Source organism: Sorex araneus, chromosome 4 (assembly GCF_027595985.1).
Source record: "Sorex araneus isolate mSorAra2 chromosome 4, mSorAra2.pri, whole genome shotgun sequence".
NCBI lineage: Eukaryota > Metazoa > Chordata > Mammalia > Eulipotyphla > Soricidae > Sorex > Sorex araneus.
This window is the reverse complement of record NC_073305.1, coordinates 91489126-91509929: the sequence shown is the minus strand read 5'-3', so window position 1 is coordinate 91509929 and position 20804 is coordinate 91489126. Positions and strand designations below refer to the sequence as shown.

At 38.3% G+C, this 20804-nt stretch overlaps 1 protein-coding gene across 8 annotated transcripts in view; it reads left to right on the top strand.

Annotated features, from left to right (window-relative positions):
• The first annotated feature begins 1849 nt into the window (after window positions 1–1849).
• The window catches only part of KHDRBS2 (KH RNA binding domain containing, signal transduction associated 2), a 584438-nt gene continuing 565483 nt past the window's right edge, over window positions 1850–20804 (top strand). For all 8 annotated transcript variants that reach the window (XM_055136315.1, XM_055136314.1, XM_055136313.1 and 5 more), the window contains exon 1: window positions 1850–2203. In XM_055136315.1, the coding sequence (XP_054992290.1) occupies window positions 2113–2203 (91 nt within the window). In that variant the 5' untranslated portion in view covers window positions 1850–2112. The remainder of the gene's footprint in view (window positions 2204–20804) is intronic.

Sequence of the window (20804 nt, the reverse complement as noted above, 5' to 3'; positions counted from 1 at the left end):
CTTTTTGACATTTCTTTCTTTTTCAGATAGCAATTATCAGTTCTCCTATGTATTTGGTTTTATACAACTTTTTCCGTTAGAAAATCTTCTCTAAAATTACAGGTAGTGAATGCATGCAGCTCATTCACCGACATTCTCTAATTTCTAGGAGAGTCCTTCTACTCTTTTCAATATTCCAAAAACATTTCTTGAATATATACAAGCATAAATAAATAAGCAGTGTACCAAAAAGGTGAGCTAAATCATTGCAATCTGGTGCTAAATGTTAATAAACATACTTGAATTTAGTTTAAATTTTAGCATAAATTAACAGGTCAATTGACCTTTGTTTCTGTCATAGCTTCCACATCCATAGAACAAGAATCTAATACCTGTCTATGTATTATAGATGTTTATGTGTGGAAAAAATTAAGATAGTAAATGTGAAACCTTACAACATACTAGGAGTAAAATATAATCTGTGTAAATTTTCTAAAATTATATATATGAAAACAATTTAAATAAGAACGATATGAAAAAGTTTCAGAATGCTGTATTGTAGGAAAATTAGACTACGATTACTACAGTTATTCCACAAAACAAGTTTTTTGGGTGAAAGGAATTTAAGAAGAATTATGAAGAGCGAGGGTGGGGAGATAGTTTTGAAGCATGCAAGTTAATATTTTGGGCCCCTGAGTAATAGGAGGATGGACAATGTTTAGTAGTGCAAACGATGTTTCCATTCCTGATACCTGAAGAATTTAACTTCTTCAAAAGGAACCAGAATAGTTATAAGAAGCTCAGCCACAGAATTTGGTGAAAGAATCAGTCACATCAGAATAAGGAGAAAGGGAACATTTTAGCAACCATAGTTGTGACTATTTTCTAGTCTCTTCTTTGACATCTTTTCAATCTCTTCCCAGAATGGCTAATTAATTGGTTGTGCTGCCTTTAATCATCCGCGACCTCCATCCCTTTCTCAAACCGTCTCATACACAGGAATTGAGTGCGTGTGTTCGTGTGTGCGTGTGTGGGGGGGGGGTACATTGGAGGGAAACAAGAACTAATTCGGTACCCCAATGATTGTACATTTTTTCGTACATTTATTGTACATTTTTCCATTCGAAAATCTTCTCTAAAATTACGGGTAGTGAATGCATGCAGCTCATTCACCGACATTCTCTAATTTCTAGCAGAGTCCTTCTACTCTTTTCAATATTCCAAAAACATTTATTGAATATATACAAGCATAAGTGATGCTGTACTACAAGATCGCCCCAGGAGCCGCTTTATTTCTTTATTAATGAGCATCCTAAGGCTTCCTGAGATGTAGGTCAGGCTCAATGGAAATACCAGCTAGCGATCATATGCAGTATTTTATATTTCCAGACGGGGTGCGCTGCTGATTCCTGCACACTGGGGTGCGTCGGAGCTGCATGAGGGACAGGAGACACCTGTGCCTTAGGGACGCAGGTGAGTCCCATCTACCGCTCCAAGACTTTCCCTGGCTCGTTCTCAGCCCCTCAGTGACTCACTCCTCATTTCCATCTCTCCTGACGTTCTAGGCTCGACCTTCTGTGTAACCGGTGCGTTTCCCGCTGTCTTCTCCACCTCCGCACCTCCGCTGAAGACGTAGAGGGCTCCACACAACTGGGCATGCCTAATAACCGGGGAAAGGCTTGGGCAGCCAGAAGAAAGCTTTTGCACCTTCGGCGCCCTCCTCCCCGCTGCAGCGGCTTCCTGCCAGTCAGGCGATCCGACGGGCGGCGCGCCCCAATGAGGAGCCCCCGGCTCCGCGAGGGTCCCGCCTCCCGCGGGCCCTTCGCCAATGAGGGCCCGGCGGAGGTGGGACCCGGCCAGTTCCCGCCTCTCCAGTTAAGGCAGCTGGTGTGAGTCTCAGCTCCCCGCCAGCGAGGGGCGACGGAAGGGACCGGGCAGGCGGGGGCGCGGGGCCGCGCAGCCCGACGGCGGCAGTGGCGAGGCGCTCGGTGCATGGGCCAGTGAGGACGCGCGCGGACATCCCCTGGCCGCGCCGGAGGCGGAGCAGCGCGGAGGCAGGCGCTGCCCGGCGACCCTGCGTCCCAGCGAGCGGAACCTTGCGCTTCGCTGGGGGAACGGTCCGAAGTCCGCGCTATGGAAGAGGAGAAATACTTGCCTGAGCTGATGGCCGAGAAAGATAGCCTGGATCCATCTTTTGTGCATGCCTCACGCCTTCTGGCGGAAGGTAGGACCGGCCGCTGCACTGGGGCACGGATGGGGGGCCGCGCCGGTTGGCGGCGGGAGTGAACTTGGGGAGGGACCGCGGGTCGCAGCCTCCGCTGCAAACTCCCCGGGTAAGGTGCCCGCTCGGACCCAGCCCCGGCCGGGGGCGGCCAGCCGCGCTCCCTGTCCAGGCACCGCGCAATTTGGGCAAGACCAGACCCAGCCGGGTCTCGTGGCAGGGGTGATGTGACCTGTTAGGATCCTCGAGAAAGAAACTCTTAAGTGGAATGCGGTCTTCGCGGGGGATATGGGCACTTCTTAAAGGGCAGGGAAATCAGTTTGCGAGTCAGTGATGACCAGTGTAGTATGCTAAGAGCTTCTGAGCGACAAATCGGCACTTCCCCCTCTACGCCTGCCAGCAGCTGGAAGGGTGGTTTTTTTTTTTTTTTTTGGTACCCCGTAATTTAATTATAAGTCTTTTCTATGAAAAGTCTTCCAGTGAATCTAGCTTAAACTGTGCAGGTTCGTCTGTGTTGGTGAATACGGCGGAGCTAATGTGCTTATAAATCTATTTGAAGTGAGATGATTGGGCACTCGGTGAAATTTGGTTCCCGACTCTACTTGACAATTGATCAACTGTTTGACCAAGTGTGAATTTTCTTTGTGTACCTGTAATGTTAAAGGAGATTTCATTCTCAGAGGAATCTCTCTATCTTGTCCTTTGTATTGCTTTGAACCGCTGTTTTAAAACACAGATATTTCTATATGACAGAAACATTGAAATATTATCCAAATTACTGTATTAACATTGAAAAAACGCAGTCTGATAACACTAGGTAGTGCCTACACATACCTTTCTAGATAACTCTAGATATTTTTGATGAATGCTTTCTTAGTAATGAATTATTTCATCATCAAATTGACAACAGCACACATTTGTAGCTTAGGTTGTATGAAATTTCCTCCAGTAGAACTAAAAGTGACAACTTCCTCTTCCCTAGCCCCTCAGCTTTGAAAAGAAATGTTTTTTTTTTTTATAAGACTTGGTTGCGCATAAAAAAAATTTCTGAGCTTCCATGTATGAGCCAAACAGGATTGGTTATTTTAATATTTTATTGGGACTATTATTCATAGCAGTCAAGTACAAGATATTTTTCATTTTTTCATTAAGGCTATTAAAAGATAAAAATATTAAATGAGCAAAACAACAACTATGGTTTTCAGGGAGCAAATTAATTTTGTGGAGGTTTAGAAAAGGTAAAATACAGTTAAGCTTACTACTTTCTTGGTTTTGACTGAAAACAGAAATTAAACTGGCAAATTTAAGTCAATTAAGGTTTAAACTATCCCTCTAATAACAGTTAAATGCAACTACATAAAACAGGTATATTGGAAACTTAAAAGTTAACAAATGCTTAAGTGTTTAAAAATGCAACTATGCCTTCTCCAATTGTTCAATACATTTTCCAGACATGCCTTTATTTATCTGAAATGTTTTAAAATGAAAAAAACAAGTTACAGCTGTTAATGTTTTCTGACCTGCTAATTGAAGTTCTCTTTGGGATAGCAGTCTCTATGGATAGTTTATCTCTGTTATAAATGAGATGGTAGTGTTAAGACCGTCAACTAATAGATGAATTTTAAAAGTTCTAAGTATAGTGCACAGGTAATTTAGTCACAGAACTCTATGCACCTGGTTCCTTAACATTTCATCTTTCCCAGGAACTTGATTTTTTGATACTTAAGAGCGAGTTAGATTTTTCTTGTAATTTAATTTTTTCCCAGTAGGGGGAGGCATGTACTGCTTTGGTAAAGAATTTGGAGGAAAAAGCTAAATAGCAAAACATCCAAGAAACAAAGAGAGGTACCCAAATTTCAGAGAGGAGGAAAAGACAACGAAGGAGACAGTAACATTGTCTTGGGATATATAACGACAAACACGAAGAAATATGTAGGGTTAAATTAAACCTTTAATTTTACCTGGGGCTTTTCCATGTGAGTGCCCTTTGAAATTTCCAATACGTCTTAGTGAACATTTTTCACATTATAGATTAGAAATAATTTTTCAAAGAGTATCTGCCAAGATTTCTAGGTTTCACTTCTGATTTCTATAGGCGAGTTTTATTGATATTTTTTCCCCTTCATACCTGAAAATGTACTGATTGAAGGCAGTAGCTATAAATAAATCTGACATAGATATTCATTTGGAAGGAAGGTGCACACAGAAGTACATTTCAGTAAGTACTCTGCAGACAGTCTCAAGACTGAGTGAGTAATAAAAATGATCCACATGATTCAGTTCTTTGGAATGATGTCCTGGAAGCTAATATATTTAAGGGTAGTGATATAAACCAATGAGCTTTCACAGTGATTTATTTTGCTTGTTTGATTGGTGATAAATGCAATCAATACTCAATTGTGAGACTTTGTTTTGATTTTAAGGCTGTGGTGTTAAAAGAGCGACTTTGTTACTTATAGTATGTTTCATTTCTGCTGTTTTTGCTGTGTGTTTCCAATAGGGTCATTCTGAGAAGGTAATGGAAGTACCCAGACATTTTATGAGTTTGGTTGTTGCTTAGAAAAGAATAATATGGTTTGAAGAGACTTTATAAAGTAGTTAATTAAAATAATTTTCTTCCTGTAATATTAATTACTCATTGTTATGGAAGGTGCTTTTGAATATGATAAAAAAAAGTAAACTGCATGATTTTTTGAAGTTCCACTCAGCCTCTGAATTTTCTTGCCAGATGAAATTAGATGGGATGATTGATATCTTTACTACTTCTGGGAAGTACACTAAACTCTGAACCCAGATACCTGAATTTTAATTCCAATTTTGCCTGAACTGAATCTTGGCAGATTCCTTCCTAGTTGCCCTGTTTTCTCAAATTAAGAAGTTAGACTAGGTGATCTATATTTTTCTTTAAAATTCTAATTCAGTCTGGTACTACAATTGATGTTAAGTAACCAGTATTATGAATTCACAATAACTGGTTGAATAGCTTTGAAACTTTTTTCATTCTCTTATAGTTTATTGACAAATATTGTATGTATTGAACTAAAATGTAAGTTGAGACACATCATTATTTTGGGCACTGGACTCAGATTTGCGTGCTAAAGTCTGTTGACCTATATTACTATAGCTTAGGGATAAACATATACGTAGAAATTTTGTTTGTAGACAAGCATACCTGTTTGTTGACAAGACATATCTGTTCAAATATTTATATTAAAAATATTACTCCATAGTTTTATATATATATATATGGCTGCCAAGGATTGAGCCCTGACTAAGACACATGCAAGGAAAATGACATACCCAGAGTACTATCTCTCTAAACCGATAGTCTACATCTTTTTTGTTTGTTTGTTTGTTTTGGACCAGGATTAGCTGTGGTCAGGGCTTACTCCTGTGCTCAGGGACCACTCCTGGTGGTGCTGGGAGGCCACATGGAGAGTCAGGAATCAAACCTCATCAGCCCTGTGCAGGGCAATTGCCCTCCCGACTCAACTGTCTTCAGGTCCCTTTATTCCATACTTTTAAAGAGGATTAGTATATTATCCAAATCAGCATGTTGGATTTGGTTGGCACAACTTCCTAATTTATCAAAGACTGGTAGATTTAGCATTGTTTTGACTTACTCATCATAAGATAAAATCGATTATTGCCAAATATCCAAATAATTCAATCTTTCAAAACTTAAAATGTATTTAAAATTTTGCTAAAAGCTTGGCCTTTCGTTTATTATTAGCCTTCGTTTTTGCAGGTATAGCTTAACTTTTAAAACCAGGAGAGGAGCAAGGATTAATGGCTTTCACAAATGTTAATTTGTAACAATAGGCATGTTAAGATTGTAAATAATATTGACATAAATATTAATTTTGTATTCCTTGTGTTTTTTTTTTGTTTCATAATACATAGTGGTAGTTCCTGACTCTGAGCTCAGGAATTAACTCCTGGTGGACTTGGGGGGGACCCTCTGGATCTGGGGGGTTGAACCAGAGTCAGTCGCATGCACAGCAAGTGCCTTTCCAATGTGCTGTCACTCTGACCCCTGGAACTTTTCATCCATCATGCTAGGTTTCTGTTTAGATATTATAATATTTTCATTAGAGTGGACCTGGGATGGAGCGATAGCACATCGGGTAGAGGGTGTTTACCTTGCATGTGGCCAACCCGGGTTCGATTCCTCCATCACTCTCGGAGAGCCCGGCAAGCTACCGAGAGTATCTCTCCCCGACGGCAGAGCCTGGCAAGTTCCCCGTGGTGTATTCGATATGCCAAAAACAAAACAACAAGTCTCACAATGGAGATGTTACTGGTGCCTGCTCGAGCAAATCGATGAACAATGGGACGGCAGTGCTACAGTGCTATAGTGGTAGTGAGTTCTTGTTTTTTTTTTTTTTTTGTTGTTGTTGTTTTTGTTTTTGGGTCACACCTGGCAATGCACAGGGGTTACTCCTGGCTCTGCACTCAGGAATTACTCCTGGCAGTGCTCAGGGGACCATATGGGATGCTGGGATTTGAACCCGGGTCGGCCGCATGCAAGGCAAACGCCCTACCCGCTGTGCTATCACTCCAGCCCCAGTGGTAGTGAGTTCTTACGATTTTTGTTTGTTTTCATATCCCACTGGTAGTGCTCAGGACTTCCAGGCTCTGCCCTATAGGGATCCCTCCTTCTGGGGCTCCAAGACCAAATGGATCAAACCTGGGTTGACCCCAGCAAGCAGGCAAGTGCCTCCCCCATTCTGTTATCACTTTAGTCCCCGCAGAGTGAGTTTTGAAAGAAAGTTGTTGCTAAGGCTATTAATAATAAGTACTCGGCTTTTTGAAAAACAATGGTGTGCATGTTCCTTTTCATCTTTTGTTTTGGGTCCACAGCCACCTGATTTCAGGACTTAACCCCTGGTTTTGTGATCAGGGATCACTCCAGGTGATATTCAGTGGATCACATGGGGGTATTGAGGATTGAACCTGGGTCAGCCACATGCAAGGCAAATGCCTGATCTGCTGCTCTAACTCCCCCCCTCCCGCCCACACACATGTGACTTTTATTTTTACTAAAATCCCTTTTTTACCTGTGAAGGTCATGTCTTCTTCCTCTCCATACACACATTACTCTGTTACTAAAAATCTGCTTTACTTTTTAGTAGCTCACCTCTGAGTTCAGGTCAACAAAGAAAGAATGTGCATCACCAGGTCCAGCCAGTTGCAGGAAATTCAGTCTCCCTGTGGCATGTATTGACTTGCTCCAGGACAGGAAGAAATTTGCTGCTCCCTATGTGGTCTCTGTCAGCATCAAGATGGGTAGACCTTCATTTCTTCTGGAAGGAGGTGAAAGTACTAAAAGTACTAATTAGTACTAAAACACTAATAATGAGACCTCTCCATTGTCGTCCTTTCTTGCTGGGAGAAGGGTGCTTTGTTACTATTATTGAGGTGTAAGTCCATGATTTCCTTGCAGCCTCTCCAGTACTAAAGGGGGCCCTTTCAAAGGGATTAAATTAAAATTCTGATTTTCCAGTCATTGATCTCTGATTCCGCAAGAAGGTAAAAGAGCTCCTTTTTACAGCAGATTAGGTTAGACATCAGGCTTACTAGCCAGATATCTTTGTCTGGGGCCAGTTGAGGCAAACTTGTATCCATATTTGACAGATGAAAGTAGTTTGTATCCTGAAGATTTTCTGCCTTACAACCAGGTGGTTCTTTCACTAGACCAGTCTTTTCTAAAATACAGGATATTGCCTCCAAAGTGGACCTGGAATAATTTAGGGGGCAGGAAGTAGCCCTCAGTGCTATGGGGGGGTGCACTTTCTGCTTGTTCATGTAAAGAATGTAGATTTCTAGAGTAGAGGCTGCTGTATTTTTTTTTCTCTTGCAAAATGGGTCTTAAGCCATATCAATTTGGAAACCTTTGTTGGGCTTGGCATTATCCCCCTGTCTGCTTCTATTGATGTTTCAGGTTTGTCAAATTTTCTGATATCTTCTACAGCAGTACTGGTAGAAGAAAATCTAGAACAGCCTTGTCAAGTCATTTGTGAATCTTTTGTTCAGGGTTGGGCCACACCCTGTGGTGGTCAGGGCTTACTCTGGCTTTGTGCTTAGTGGTCACTTCTGGAGACCTCAAAGGACCATATGGGATGCCAGAATTTGAACCCAGGTTGGCCGTGTTCAAGGTGGACACCCTTTCTAATGTACTTCAATTCCAGACGTCAGTTGTGAGTCTTGGGATCCCAGACCATCTTCCTCTTCCTCTCTTACTTTTCTCATGTTATCCCTATGCTTGTTAGATGTATAATATGTGGTCCTCCATTTATTTATATGTCTTAATTTTCTTGTGAATTCCAATGATGCCATATGCAGTAATTTTCATTAACTAGTTATATAATGATGAACATGACAGGGTAAATCCATCTGGGTAATAGGAACATTATTTTCTCTTTATCTAAATTCAGAAGACTTTGTGACATACACCTAAGAAAACAAATTGAAGTGTAAGCATTGTTCTTAGTTCTGTATACAAAATTGTATTGAAGTTTTGGTCATTTAGTTGCGTTGAAGGGAAAACAAAGTTGTTTACAGCTAGGCTTTCAGAAACTCTTAGAAATAACTTTATGGTATCAACAGTGTTCTTATGCAATTATCTATTTGAACACCTGATCTCCTTTTTTTAATACAAAATGTATCTTAGTTAGAATTATGTTCTGATGCCAGTATATATTTTGAAGTTATAAGCCTGATAAGATTGTTTATTTATAGAACAGAATGTCATCACTTTTCTCACATAAATGGTGAATTCAAGTTAAAAGTAAGAATTACATTAAAAAACAGTTTGTAACAATTACTAAGTGATGTAATAAATTAGTGTTAGCACATAACCATGTTATATGAAACCATTATTTTCTCAAGTAGAGAGTTCTGAAATGATTGAGTGCTTCATTAGTTAAAAATTTGAGAGGTCATAATTCAAGCATGCAGTTACTCAGCCGTTACTATTTGTGGTCATTTGTAGCATATACTCGATTGCTCACTTTGACTCGTGAACACTCCCTCCAAAACATTTTGCAGTAAAGATGGATAATAAAATATAATAAGATCCTGAAGATAAAAGTTATATCATTTGTCATTTTATACAAATAACATTTTGGTAAAACTACAGTTCGGGAGTGAATTGTATTGGACAAGCAGTCTTCTACATTTGAGTATATATTCACACATGTGCTCCAATGTGTGACGGTAGTAAACCTGTCTGAAAAATCCACTCTTTGTATATAAAGAGGCATTAGATGTTTAATTTCTTATTTTTAAAATCATTGTGGAGGGCTTTAACAGCATACAAAAGATACAAGACCAGGGCATAGTAAGGTCTGTTGAGCCTGGCAGATTGAAGATAATAGGATTTCAGAGGTCACGACTCCCATTGGTCATGGTAATCAGAGTTTGTTCTTTATTACCATCATCACCATCATCAGAATCATGGCATAGTAAACATTAATTCTTTTACAAAAAGCAGTGTGGTAGTGGAAGCAAAGTCAGATATATCCATATGGGAAGTATGATGGACCAATTAACATTGTTATTGCCATTAACTATTTCTTTTTTATTTAAAAGAAATTTTTGGTTACAGCCTGCAGTGCTCAGCTGTTATTCCTGGTTCTGTGCTCAGGGATCATTCCTGGTGGGATTAGGGGACCATAGATGGTGCTAGGCATCAATCCTGGGTTGGTCACATGCAAGGCACACACCCTACTTACTGAACACTTCATTTTGCTCTGCTTCATTCTGCCCCCAGCCGGAGAACACTTCTGTGTTCCTTGATCCAAACAAGTATTAGGTGAGATAAGCAATTTGATTTATAAACAGGCAAGTGTTCTAAATACAGAATATGGCTAAGGATCATTGAGACAGCCCAGATGTTCAACATTATATGTTGATTGATCCTGAGTGATTTAATCCAAATAGGAATTAGAGAAATTTATGATACTTTTTTTATTTGGATAGTGTTTTTCTTTCCATGTTTTCAAGGGACAGCTGATGTTTGCTGAAATCTTTTAGGAATGAATGAAAACTGTAGATCTCCTTTCTGTCTTGCGGCAGTTATCATTTTTGTTTAATATTTGGAAGATGAGTTGAAGTCACATGTGGTCAGAAGCAGATAAGTTGAAAATATAACTTGATAAAATGTCATCAATAAGCTCAGAGACTATAGGATTTAATAACCTTGAAGCATATTGTTCATTATTATAGCTCTGTTATAAATGGCACAACTGATGCCTGTTTCCCTTAAAAACATTAAAGATTAGATTTTTTTCTTTTCTGGTAGAAGAGCAGAATGAATGTTTTCTCTAGAGTGTAGGTATTTTTAGCAGTTTCATAGAATTGTATGTCAGATAATGATGGGTCCTGAGTACAACTCAGGAAAGGGAGCTTCCCTGATAGAAACATAGAAAAGAGTTTGAAGGGGAAGAAATTTATTAATTTTTAGACGAAAGGGATGTCTGAAGTAATAGCTACTTTTATTGAATATCCCTTCTGGCTGAGATTTTTAAATTATACCCAGAAAGACAGTCTAGTCTCTATTTTATCCGAAAACATAAGGAGGCTTATTAAAGGGCAGCATGTTAAATTTGTATTTTTGAAGCAGTAAATCAGAGGTTAGTTAAATGTCCAGTAAGAATGTGAAAATGTCATAAACCATTAAACATTGAAACATTAAACAATATTTAATACTTTAACAATATTTAAGACTTGATGAATGAGTTTAATAAGTAATAAATACCTGTTACCTAGAATTTGTGGTTTCCTTTTAAATAATTTTCTCTGGTAAATTAAAAGATTTGTGATGTTTTAGAACATTGATATTCATGCAGTAATACACTTCCCATGTAAAAGAAAACTAAAATGCAAATAGTGTATGAAGGATATTCAATAGAGTTTATTTCTTCTTGTATGTTAAGACATGTAAATTGGTAATTTGAGAAATTAAGTGAGTGTTAAGTTGAATGGAGGCTTATCTGATAGCCGAAGTTTTTTTTTCTGAAAAGCAAAAGTTAGAAGCTATTATTATTACTTTTTTACTCACCCATGGAATGGAGTGATAGCACAGTGGGTAGGGTGTTTGCCTTGCACGCCTGGGTTTTATTCCACTGCCCTTCTTGGAGAGCCCGGCAAGCTACCAAGAGTATCCTGCCCACACGGCAGAGCCTGGCAAGCTACCCATGGCGTATTCTATATGCCAAAAACAGTAACAAGTCTAACAATGGAGATTTTACTGGTGCCCGCTCGAGCAAATTGATGAACAATGGGATGACAGTGCTACTCACCCCAAATATGGTAGAATATGACCTTGTGTGAACATATAAAGACATTTGTTATACTGAGGCAAATAGTGTATTAGTATATGGTATTGTTTTGTGATGTATTCAAGAATAATATTTGAATATGCACTAAGCTAATAAAAATAGTGAAAAAATAGAAATTGCATACATATGTGACCTATTATAATAAAACATAGCAATAATTAGAAGGTACTTACTGAAATTAGATAAAAATGAGTATTTGAAATGAGTTTCAGTATGCGACATAGATTCCTTTTGAGAAAGTTAGTAGAAAATACACGTCTGTATAAACACGTGTGCATAACATTTGCTGTATATTCTTTGAGAAAAAGTATAGTCTTGTTCCAACTGGTTCTTTATTACTTACGTTACTGAGGCCTACATTTATATTAAGCAGGGAATGAAGAAACAGTTAAAGTCGATTAAATAGCATTTTAAAAATGATTTGTTAAGAATAGTGATAAACACTGGTTTTTTTTTTTTTTTTGGTGTATCGAAGATGCCATGGGTAGCTTGCCAGGCTCTGCCATATGTGTCTCACAATGGAGATGTTACTGGTGCCCACTCGGGCAAATCACTGAGCAATGAGATGACAGTTATACCATGATAAACAAAATATGTGATGTTCTAGGAGTCTTCTGTAGGGAACTGACATATGTCTGCCAGAGGTTATAGAAAACTTTATCCACCATGGTCATGTTAGTTAACATCTAATAAGTTAATCAGGTACTTTATAAAGGTGGTGCTATAATCTGGAAGAATTATATATGAGCATAGCAAACGACATTGCAAAATTGTCCCCCAAATGAAAATATTTATGTAAGTACATTAGAGGCTAGGTATTATTGGAAAATATAGTAAGAGAAATTATCTAGAAAAATGGGTCTAAACGAAAGGCAGAGAGCCTTATGACATTTTGTAAACTATTTCATGATGGTTGTATTTTATATCAAAAAGCAATAATAAATAATTTCTAGGGTTTTTTTTTTTTTTTGGACAGAAGGTGTGATATCAGAGTTTCATTTACAGTGTCATGCTCTTGTACTATTAGAGTGGATTTGGTATACAAGACATGGTCAGCTCATCAGCAAGAGAGCAGTACAGCAATCTTAGTCCACAAGAGAAACTCTTGTGACCTGAATTTAAATAACACATTGTGGAGAGTTAATAGGAATTTAGTAAGGAAAAAAGAAGATAAGATTGGATAGTAGAGATGAAAAATAAAGGTTAGTGAAGTTTTTGTCTAAGGTGTTCCTTGGTAATTGGCTTAAGATTGGTGTGAATAACCAAGATAGGAATTAAAAAGAGATTAGGGCTGTGTTTAGCTGGATATGTAATGAAAGACCTATGGGAAATGGGAAAAAAATGCAGATATGGAAGGATCTGATGTTGAGTTTCTCGGCATCTAAGTGATAACTGACCTAGAGAATAACACTCCAGAGAGAGTGTTTGGAGTGCAACAGGGAAGAAGATTTAGGATAAAATCCTGAGGAGTCTTAGTCTTCAATATGAAGACAGAAGAAAGACAGACTGGATACTTGACTGAAAGGAATTTCCTAAAGTATAGGAGAGAAAGCTCACATAATTCCAGTTTCCAGAAAATAGAATATATAGAAAATGAGGGTTTGTTAATATTTTAAAATCCTTCAAATATTAAATAAGAGTAAGATTAAAAATCTCTTTTGGACTTGAGCAGCAAAGAACAAATTGTGAGAGGAGTTGGGGAACCCCAATCATTGTCAGGAAGTGAAGTGAATAGAAAGTGATATTGTGATAGAGTAACAGAAAAATCTTTCAAGAACTTTGTCTTCATGAGAGAGGGAGGCAAGAAGTAATGAATGTTATAGTGTGTGAAATTGAGCATCAGTTTTACAAACCCAGCAATTTTCCGTATTTAACTCAGATTTCCAAACTTACTTAGCCTGTACTCCTTTTTCAGAAAAAAATCCACTTAGTTTTCCCTGGATGGATATCCACTGTCTTTTAGTGAAACAAACAGAAGGTGCTCCCTGCTCCCTAATTGCATCTGAGGCCACTGTATTTCCCTAGATCTCTCTAGTGTCCTGCATTTTGCCCACTTTGGGAAATATTGGTGACCTATGGTGTGGATAGTAGAAGGATAGCGGCATTTAAGTAATCCTAGTTAGTAGCACAGATGCTGGAGCTCATTGTCTAGTTTCCTATTGTATTTGCATTACCAAGGATTTGTATTATTTTAAATAACTTTAGCTTGCATATTTCTTTTGCTCATATATAAAAAAGGGTAATTCTAGTTCAATAAGCAAATCTGTTATCTAGGCTAGGTTTGTTTCTGTTGCTCACTACTGTCACTGTCATCCCTTTGCGCATCGATTTGTTCAAGCGGGCACCAGTAACGTCTCTCATTGAGAGACTTATTGTTACTGTTTTTGGCATATCCAATACGCACGGGTAGCTTGCCAGGCTCTGCTGTGCGGGCTTGATACTCTCGGTAGCTTGCTGGGCTCTCCGAGAGGGGCAGAGGAATCGAACACAGGTTGGCTCATTATTATAAACTATAAATTATATTTCTAGACTGCATTCTCTTCACTTCTTCAACTTTTCTTAAATTATCTTGGGGCACCCTTGTTCAGAGTTGCTTATCATATCCTAAACTTGTAAAATTTATTCATTCTTGTTGCTGCATTAAACTGGGAGTTCTTATTCCTCCCAAATCCATTGCATGTACCTGCTTTTCTTTCAGTTCTGAGAGACTTCTTGGGAAATATGCCTTTATTTATTATCACTGTCACTATAGCACTGTAGTCCTATTTTTCATTGATTTGCTTGAGTGGGCACAAGTAATGTTTCCATGGTAAGACTTGTTACTGTTTTTGGCATATCGAATATGCCATGGGTAGCTGGCCAGGCTCTGCCGTGCAGGTGGGATACTCTCGGTAGCTTGTTGGACTCTCTAAGAGAGATGGAGGAATTGAACCTGGGTCGGCTGCATGCAAGGCAAATGCCCTACCCACTGTACAATCGCTCCAGCCCATTATCACAACATTTTATTTTTTATTTATGCTTGTGATTATTCAGCCAGTATCAGATTTTCATAAGTGAAGTTTTTATTTACATTGAACTGAAATGGATATTTGCATCTGTTATACTTTTAAATCCTTGAAATGTCTTTGAGCATTTATTTTTAGTGAGATAATGGTAGTTAAATACTTGTTTATTATCTATTTTAGTTTGTTTTTAACTATGTTAAGGTTTTATTTAGATACTGTGATTTGCAGTACCATTAATAATAAAGTGTCCGGCATACATTGTTTCACACCACAGCCCCTGCAGACTGTGTCATTAAACCTATACCAATGTCTTTAGGTTCTTTCTGCTCTGCTCCCTGGCTGTTCCTTTCTATTATAGGTTGTTTGCAGTAATAGAGAATATAATCAACACATTAGACCTGAAAATATTGTGCTTGTGAAAACTTTTAATTTATTTTATATTTCAATTTTTACTTTGTATTCTATTTTTTTTTTGGTTCATTATAGTAGGATGAGGGTTTTTTTTTTTTTTTTGTGTGTGTGTGTGTGTGTGTGTGTGTGTGTGAGGGAGTCTTCAGAGGTGCTCTGGGAGACCCTGGGTTCCCTGCAGGGCAAGTGGCTCAATGCTAGGCTCTAAGGATGCAGTGCTCTGAGTAATATACATGGGTCTCCCACATGCAAGGAAGTCCTTATTTGATGAGTTTCTTTAATTGCGTATGGAGTATTTTTGGCAAGAGAGTGAGTTATTTCCATTATCCTAGAGATTTCCTTTGTACTCCACTAATTTCGTCTTTGGCAATCATTATTCTGGTTTCTATCAAAAATCACATTGGCTGTACTTTAACTTTACATAAATGGAGTAGTAGTTAAAAACTCTTCTTTCTTTTCAAGTGCAATATATTCTGAAAGTTATCCATGCTTGATTTATTAATAGTTTTAAAATTTTAATTCCTTTCATTTATTCTTTTTATTGAACTGGCTACCGAGAGTATGGAGCCCTCGCGGCAGAGCCTGGCGAGCTACTCATGCATATTGCATATGCCCAAACAGTAACAATAAGTCTCTCAATGAGAGACGTTACTGGTGCCCACTCGAACAAATTGGACTGGAGCTATAGCACAGTGGGTAGGGCGTCCCTCTCGAGAGACCGGCAAGCTATTGAGAGTATCCCACCCTTATGACAGGGCCTGCATATTTGATACGCCAAAAAGAGTAACAAGTCACACAATGGAGACGTTACTGGTGCCCGCTCGAGGAAATCGATGAACAACGGGATGACAGTGCTATGGTGCTATTATTTTTATTGCTGTCTAAGCTGTCAAGGGTGTGTGTGTGTGTGTGTGTGTGTGTGTGTGTGTGTGTGTGTTATGTGTGTTAGCTTGTTTATCTTATATCAGGTACATGGACATCTGGGTTTTCAGTATTAACTATTCTGAATAAGCTACTATGCATATATATATATAAGATTTTTGTGGCCCTATGTTGTCTTTATTTGGAGTGAAATCACTGGGTCTTAGAGCATATGTGAGACAGATTTTACATTATGTGAGATCAAGTTATTTCCTAAAGGGTCATACTATATTTACCACTTTCTTTCCAGTGATGTATGAAACTCTGGTTTTTCACTTGCAACATTTAATGTTCTCATTCTTTTAAACACTAAAATTCTAGTTAGAGTGGTAATTTACTGTGTTTTAAAACTTGTATTCCCTTTATGATTAATGATATTGAATGTGTTTTATGTATTTTTGCCCATTTGTATATGCTATTTGAATGCTTGTTTGGGATGTGGATAAATATTTCATAAAATTGTACTTTTTACTATCCTAGAAGTTGCTTGTATGTTCACATGTCATATCCTTTGTTAACTATGTGTGGAATGAATTTTTGCCCCATGATATAGTTTTAGCTTTTCCTGAAATTTTTTTTTCTTTTTCTTTTTGGGTCACACCTGGCGATGTACAGGGGTTACTCCTGGCTCATGCACTCAGGAATTACTCTTGGGGGTGCTCGGGGGACCATATGGTATGTTGGGAATCGAACCTGGGTCGGCCACATGCAAGGCAAACACACTACCCGCTGTGCTATTGCTCCAGGCCCCTGAAATATCTTTTGAAGATAAAACCTTATTAGTATTTCTGAAGTATGACTAATTGTATTCATAACTAGTGCTATTTGTGTCAGCTATAGAAATTCTTTGTATACTTTATCTCTTGAGAGCACAGTGGGTAGGGCATTTGCCTTGCACGAGGCCGACCCGGGCTTGATTCCTCTATTCGTCCCTCTTGGAGAGCCTGGCAAGCTACCGAGAATATCCTGCCCGCACGGCAGAGCCTGGCAAGCTACCCGTGGCATATTCCATATGCCAAAAACAGTAACAAGTCTCACAATGGAGACATTACTGGTGCCCGCTCGAGCAAATCAGTGAACAACGGGAAGACAGTGCTACAGTGCAGTGTATACTCTCTCTCTCTCTCTCTCTCTCTCTATATATATACATATATATATATATATTTCTCTCATAAAGAAAGAGATTGGGAGAGAGTGACACACTCAGGACTTACTTCTGGCTGCCATAGGACCATCCAGGATGCTGGGGATGGAATCCAGTTGCAAGCTAAGCACTTGCCAAGCACTTGGCCACGTGCAAACCAACTTACTGTACTATAACTCTGGTCCTTAGATATAGCTTTATACCCCTGCAGTAAGTAATTTTTGTATGTGGGGTGAAGATAACATCAAAACATTTTATTATTTGAATATGCAGTTGTTCTAGATTTTGCAAATATGCATTTGCTAGATTTTCCTTAGTTCATTATGTTCAATTATTTATGTAATCATAGTAAAGGTACAATGTTTAAATCATAACATGTAGCAAATCCAAAAAGTAATGCCTATGCCTAAAGATTATACAAACTACTGTGTGGTGCTGATGCTCCATACATCTGTGCCAATAAAAAACACTTCTACTGAATTAAACACAGTGAATATATCATTTGCAAATTACATTTGAATTATTTTTTTACCAATCAGAATTTAAAACATAATCCCTACAGAAAATTGGAATATAGTCATTTCGTTTTAGCTGAGTGGAATATATTAAATCCTAGAGTTTTTAGTATTTACTGAATCTGACAAATACAGCAATTCCACCACTAAAGAAGACATTTGCTGCTAGTGAGAAGTTCTTTGATCTAGTAAAGCCTAAATAATTATAATGCCTTAGTAGCAAGAAGGGTCTCCTCTCAATGATTACTAGGAAACATATACACAATTTAGTATTTAAATAAAAAAGAACTATACACTTTAATCTAGTGTATGATTTTTTCTGTTTTATTTCAAGAAAAATCTATCTTACAGAAGAAATGTATTGAATAGAATTCTCACCACTCTCCTGTCTGACAGATATACCCGAAGATGAGCAGTGAGACCTCAATCTGTACCCACAATGGTAACCCGCTTACATTTCTTGATCTTCAGTGGCACTCTTTCTGCCTACAATGCTCTCATCCTGAAATGTGACATTAGGTTTAAAAAATTGCCCGAGGGCTTCAGTGACTGGTGACTTTACACTGATCCCTTTAGCCAAACAACTATCATTTTGTAAATATGTAGGTACTATCGTGTCAGTTCCAATAACCAAAAGGACAATTTAACAATGATCCAGGCACAATTTATTTTTATTTTATTTTATTTTATTTTATTGGTCACACCCAGCAATGCTCAGGCTCTGAGCAATGGTCACACTCCAGGCTCTGCAGTCAGGAATCAATCCTGGCAGTACTCTGGGGACCATATGGGATGCCAGGGATTGAATCTGGGTTGGCAGCTTGCAAGGCAAACACCCAACCCACTGTACAATTGTTTAGCCTTTCCTTAAATTTATTTTGACATCTATTTTCATAGAATCCCAACTTCTCATAGCAATGCTTGGTCACCTAACTGCAGCCTGAAAGACAAGCGTAGTCACCACATTCCTGGGAAGAAATTGGCATTAAAATCAAGATTTTTGACATAAATATATGGGAAATGAGTACATTGGAACTATTAGTTTAATCTCAGTATGAAATAGATGTGGAGTAATGCTGTGATGAGAGAGAATTACTTGTTACCAGTGACCTTCTAAAGAATTTTTTCAAAGGACCCAGCTGACTTTGGTTTTTTGAGAACTCCTGGAATATTTCCAAGATGATAAATAACCTTAGATGCTTTCAACTAATTTGTTTTATTTGTGACCAGATAACTTTGATAAAGAGAAAACAAAATTGGTTTGAAGATATTAGTAATATCTTGTAATGATTTAGTATAATTTCTCCTAAAATCAGGCCCCGAGATAAGATTTGAATTAAAATTCATTGCCATCTAATAAGTAAAAAAGTTATCAAAGCATCTCTATTTTCAAAGAATAGGCATTTTTTGTGTGTATGACTCAAATCATAACCATATTCACTGTATCACTGTCATCCCGTTGTTCATTGATTTGCTCGAGTGGCACCAGTAACATCTCCATTCATCCCAGACCTGAGACTTTAGCAGCTTTGCCTTACTCGTCTTTCCCAACGATTGATGGCTCTTTCAGGGTCAGGGGTATGAGACCTGTTATCCTTACTGTATTTGGCAGATCGAATACACCATGGGGAGCTTGCCAGGCTCTTCCATGTGGGTGGGATACTCTCGGTAGTTTGCCAGGCTCTCCGAGAGGGACAGAGAATTTATGTCAGAGAATTAACATACTTGCATAACCATATAGTATATACCGTTACATTTTTGTCTTTGTTTTTGGGCTACACGCAGCAATGCTCAAAGCTTATTCCTGGTTCTGTGCTCAGGGATCACTCCAGGTAGTTCTCGGGGGACCAAATGGGATGCCAGAATTTGAACTCAGGTTGGCTGGGTGCAAGGCAAGTGCCCTGCTCAGTGAACTATCTCTCAGGCCCCGGCTGTTTAAAGTTTTTGTTTTAAAAAAATCAAACTCCCTTTAACTACAGTTATGGATGTAAGAAGACAGATAAATGATACTGCTATTTAGTTTTTTCTCTTCTCTGTTGATATTTTTATTGTTGACTGTATGTTACGGTAATATGTAACTTCATTTGGACCTAACTTTACCAAAAGGTAAAGTTAGGTCCAAACATTTTTAACTTGAGATGCATTATGTTTTTCAGTTTTCTTCTGAAATGGAGCTTGACACAAATATTAAAATGAAAGTTATTTACTTTGGAGGTGGTTTCAGGAGGGGGAGAAGTTAGATACATGGTAATACAGCCGGAAAGAGTTTGTATTCAGGCAGGAAACTACAATTGATAACTCTGCTTCATCACAATGGAGAGTTTGGGGAGCACATATAAAATATAAAAGAGCAAGGGATGAGAGGGCTGTACATTTATTTATACATTTATTATTATAATTATAAATTATAATATGTAATTTATAAACTTATTACAAATCTAATAAACTGTTGCTTGAGGGCAACTCTAGGGAGCATTATTTTCCAGACATTTCTTGCTCATCACTTAGGAGCAAAAAAACTGCTCCTGACCATGAGCTTGAGCCCTTAGCCAAGACATTTATAGGCTCTGACTACTGGAAGTTGAGCCAGTGTGCTGGCATTTGAAATGCAGAGGTGAGATAGGCTCTTGCTCGCACTGCACTACATGGGGCACTATATTATCAGATTGTTTTAATTCTGTTTTTTTTTTTTTCATTGTGCAAGTGTCCCAAGCGATTTTGCACAGAGGGAGCGATATTGGGAGGAAGATAGTTTAGGTTTGGTGAGGACTTCCTCTGAATGCTGCTTCTGTAGGAATGAAATTTAGAATAATGCAGCTCGCATTTAACCGAAGCAAAATATTGTAACTGCCTGATAACAACCTGCCACATTACAAATCACCACTTGCAAGGTTACACAAAGTGCCTTTAGAAAAAGCTTAAATGAATTACTCAAATGGCATGTTTGTATTTAAAAGGGAAATAGCTGGTAGTTTGGAAGTGACAGTCATTCTCTGGGTTTCAAAAGGGCCATTGCTGTGCTCAGCCCTTTCCTTCACTGCTGGCAGCTGAAAACCTGCAATGAACAGGTGAATTGAAGATATTTCCGATTGGGGCAGAAAATAGAAAATGGTATTTGTGATAAGTCACGAGTTCGCTCATTTTACTGTTGTAATATTTATAGATATTTTGGCTGGTTAAACTACATGTAATTTAAAGTAAAACACTTAGCAAATTCATCTTCTTAATCCTTCCCTCATTTACTGTCTTATTCAACAAAGTCCTCTT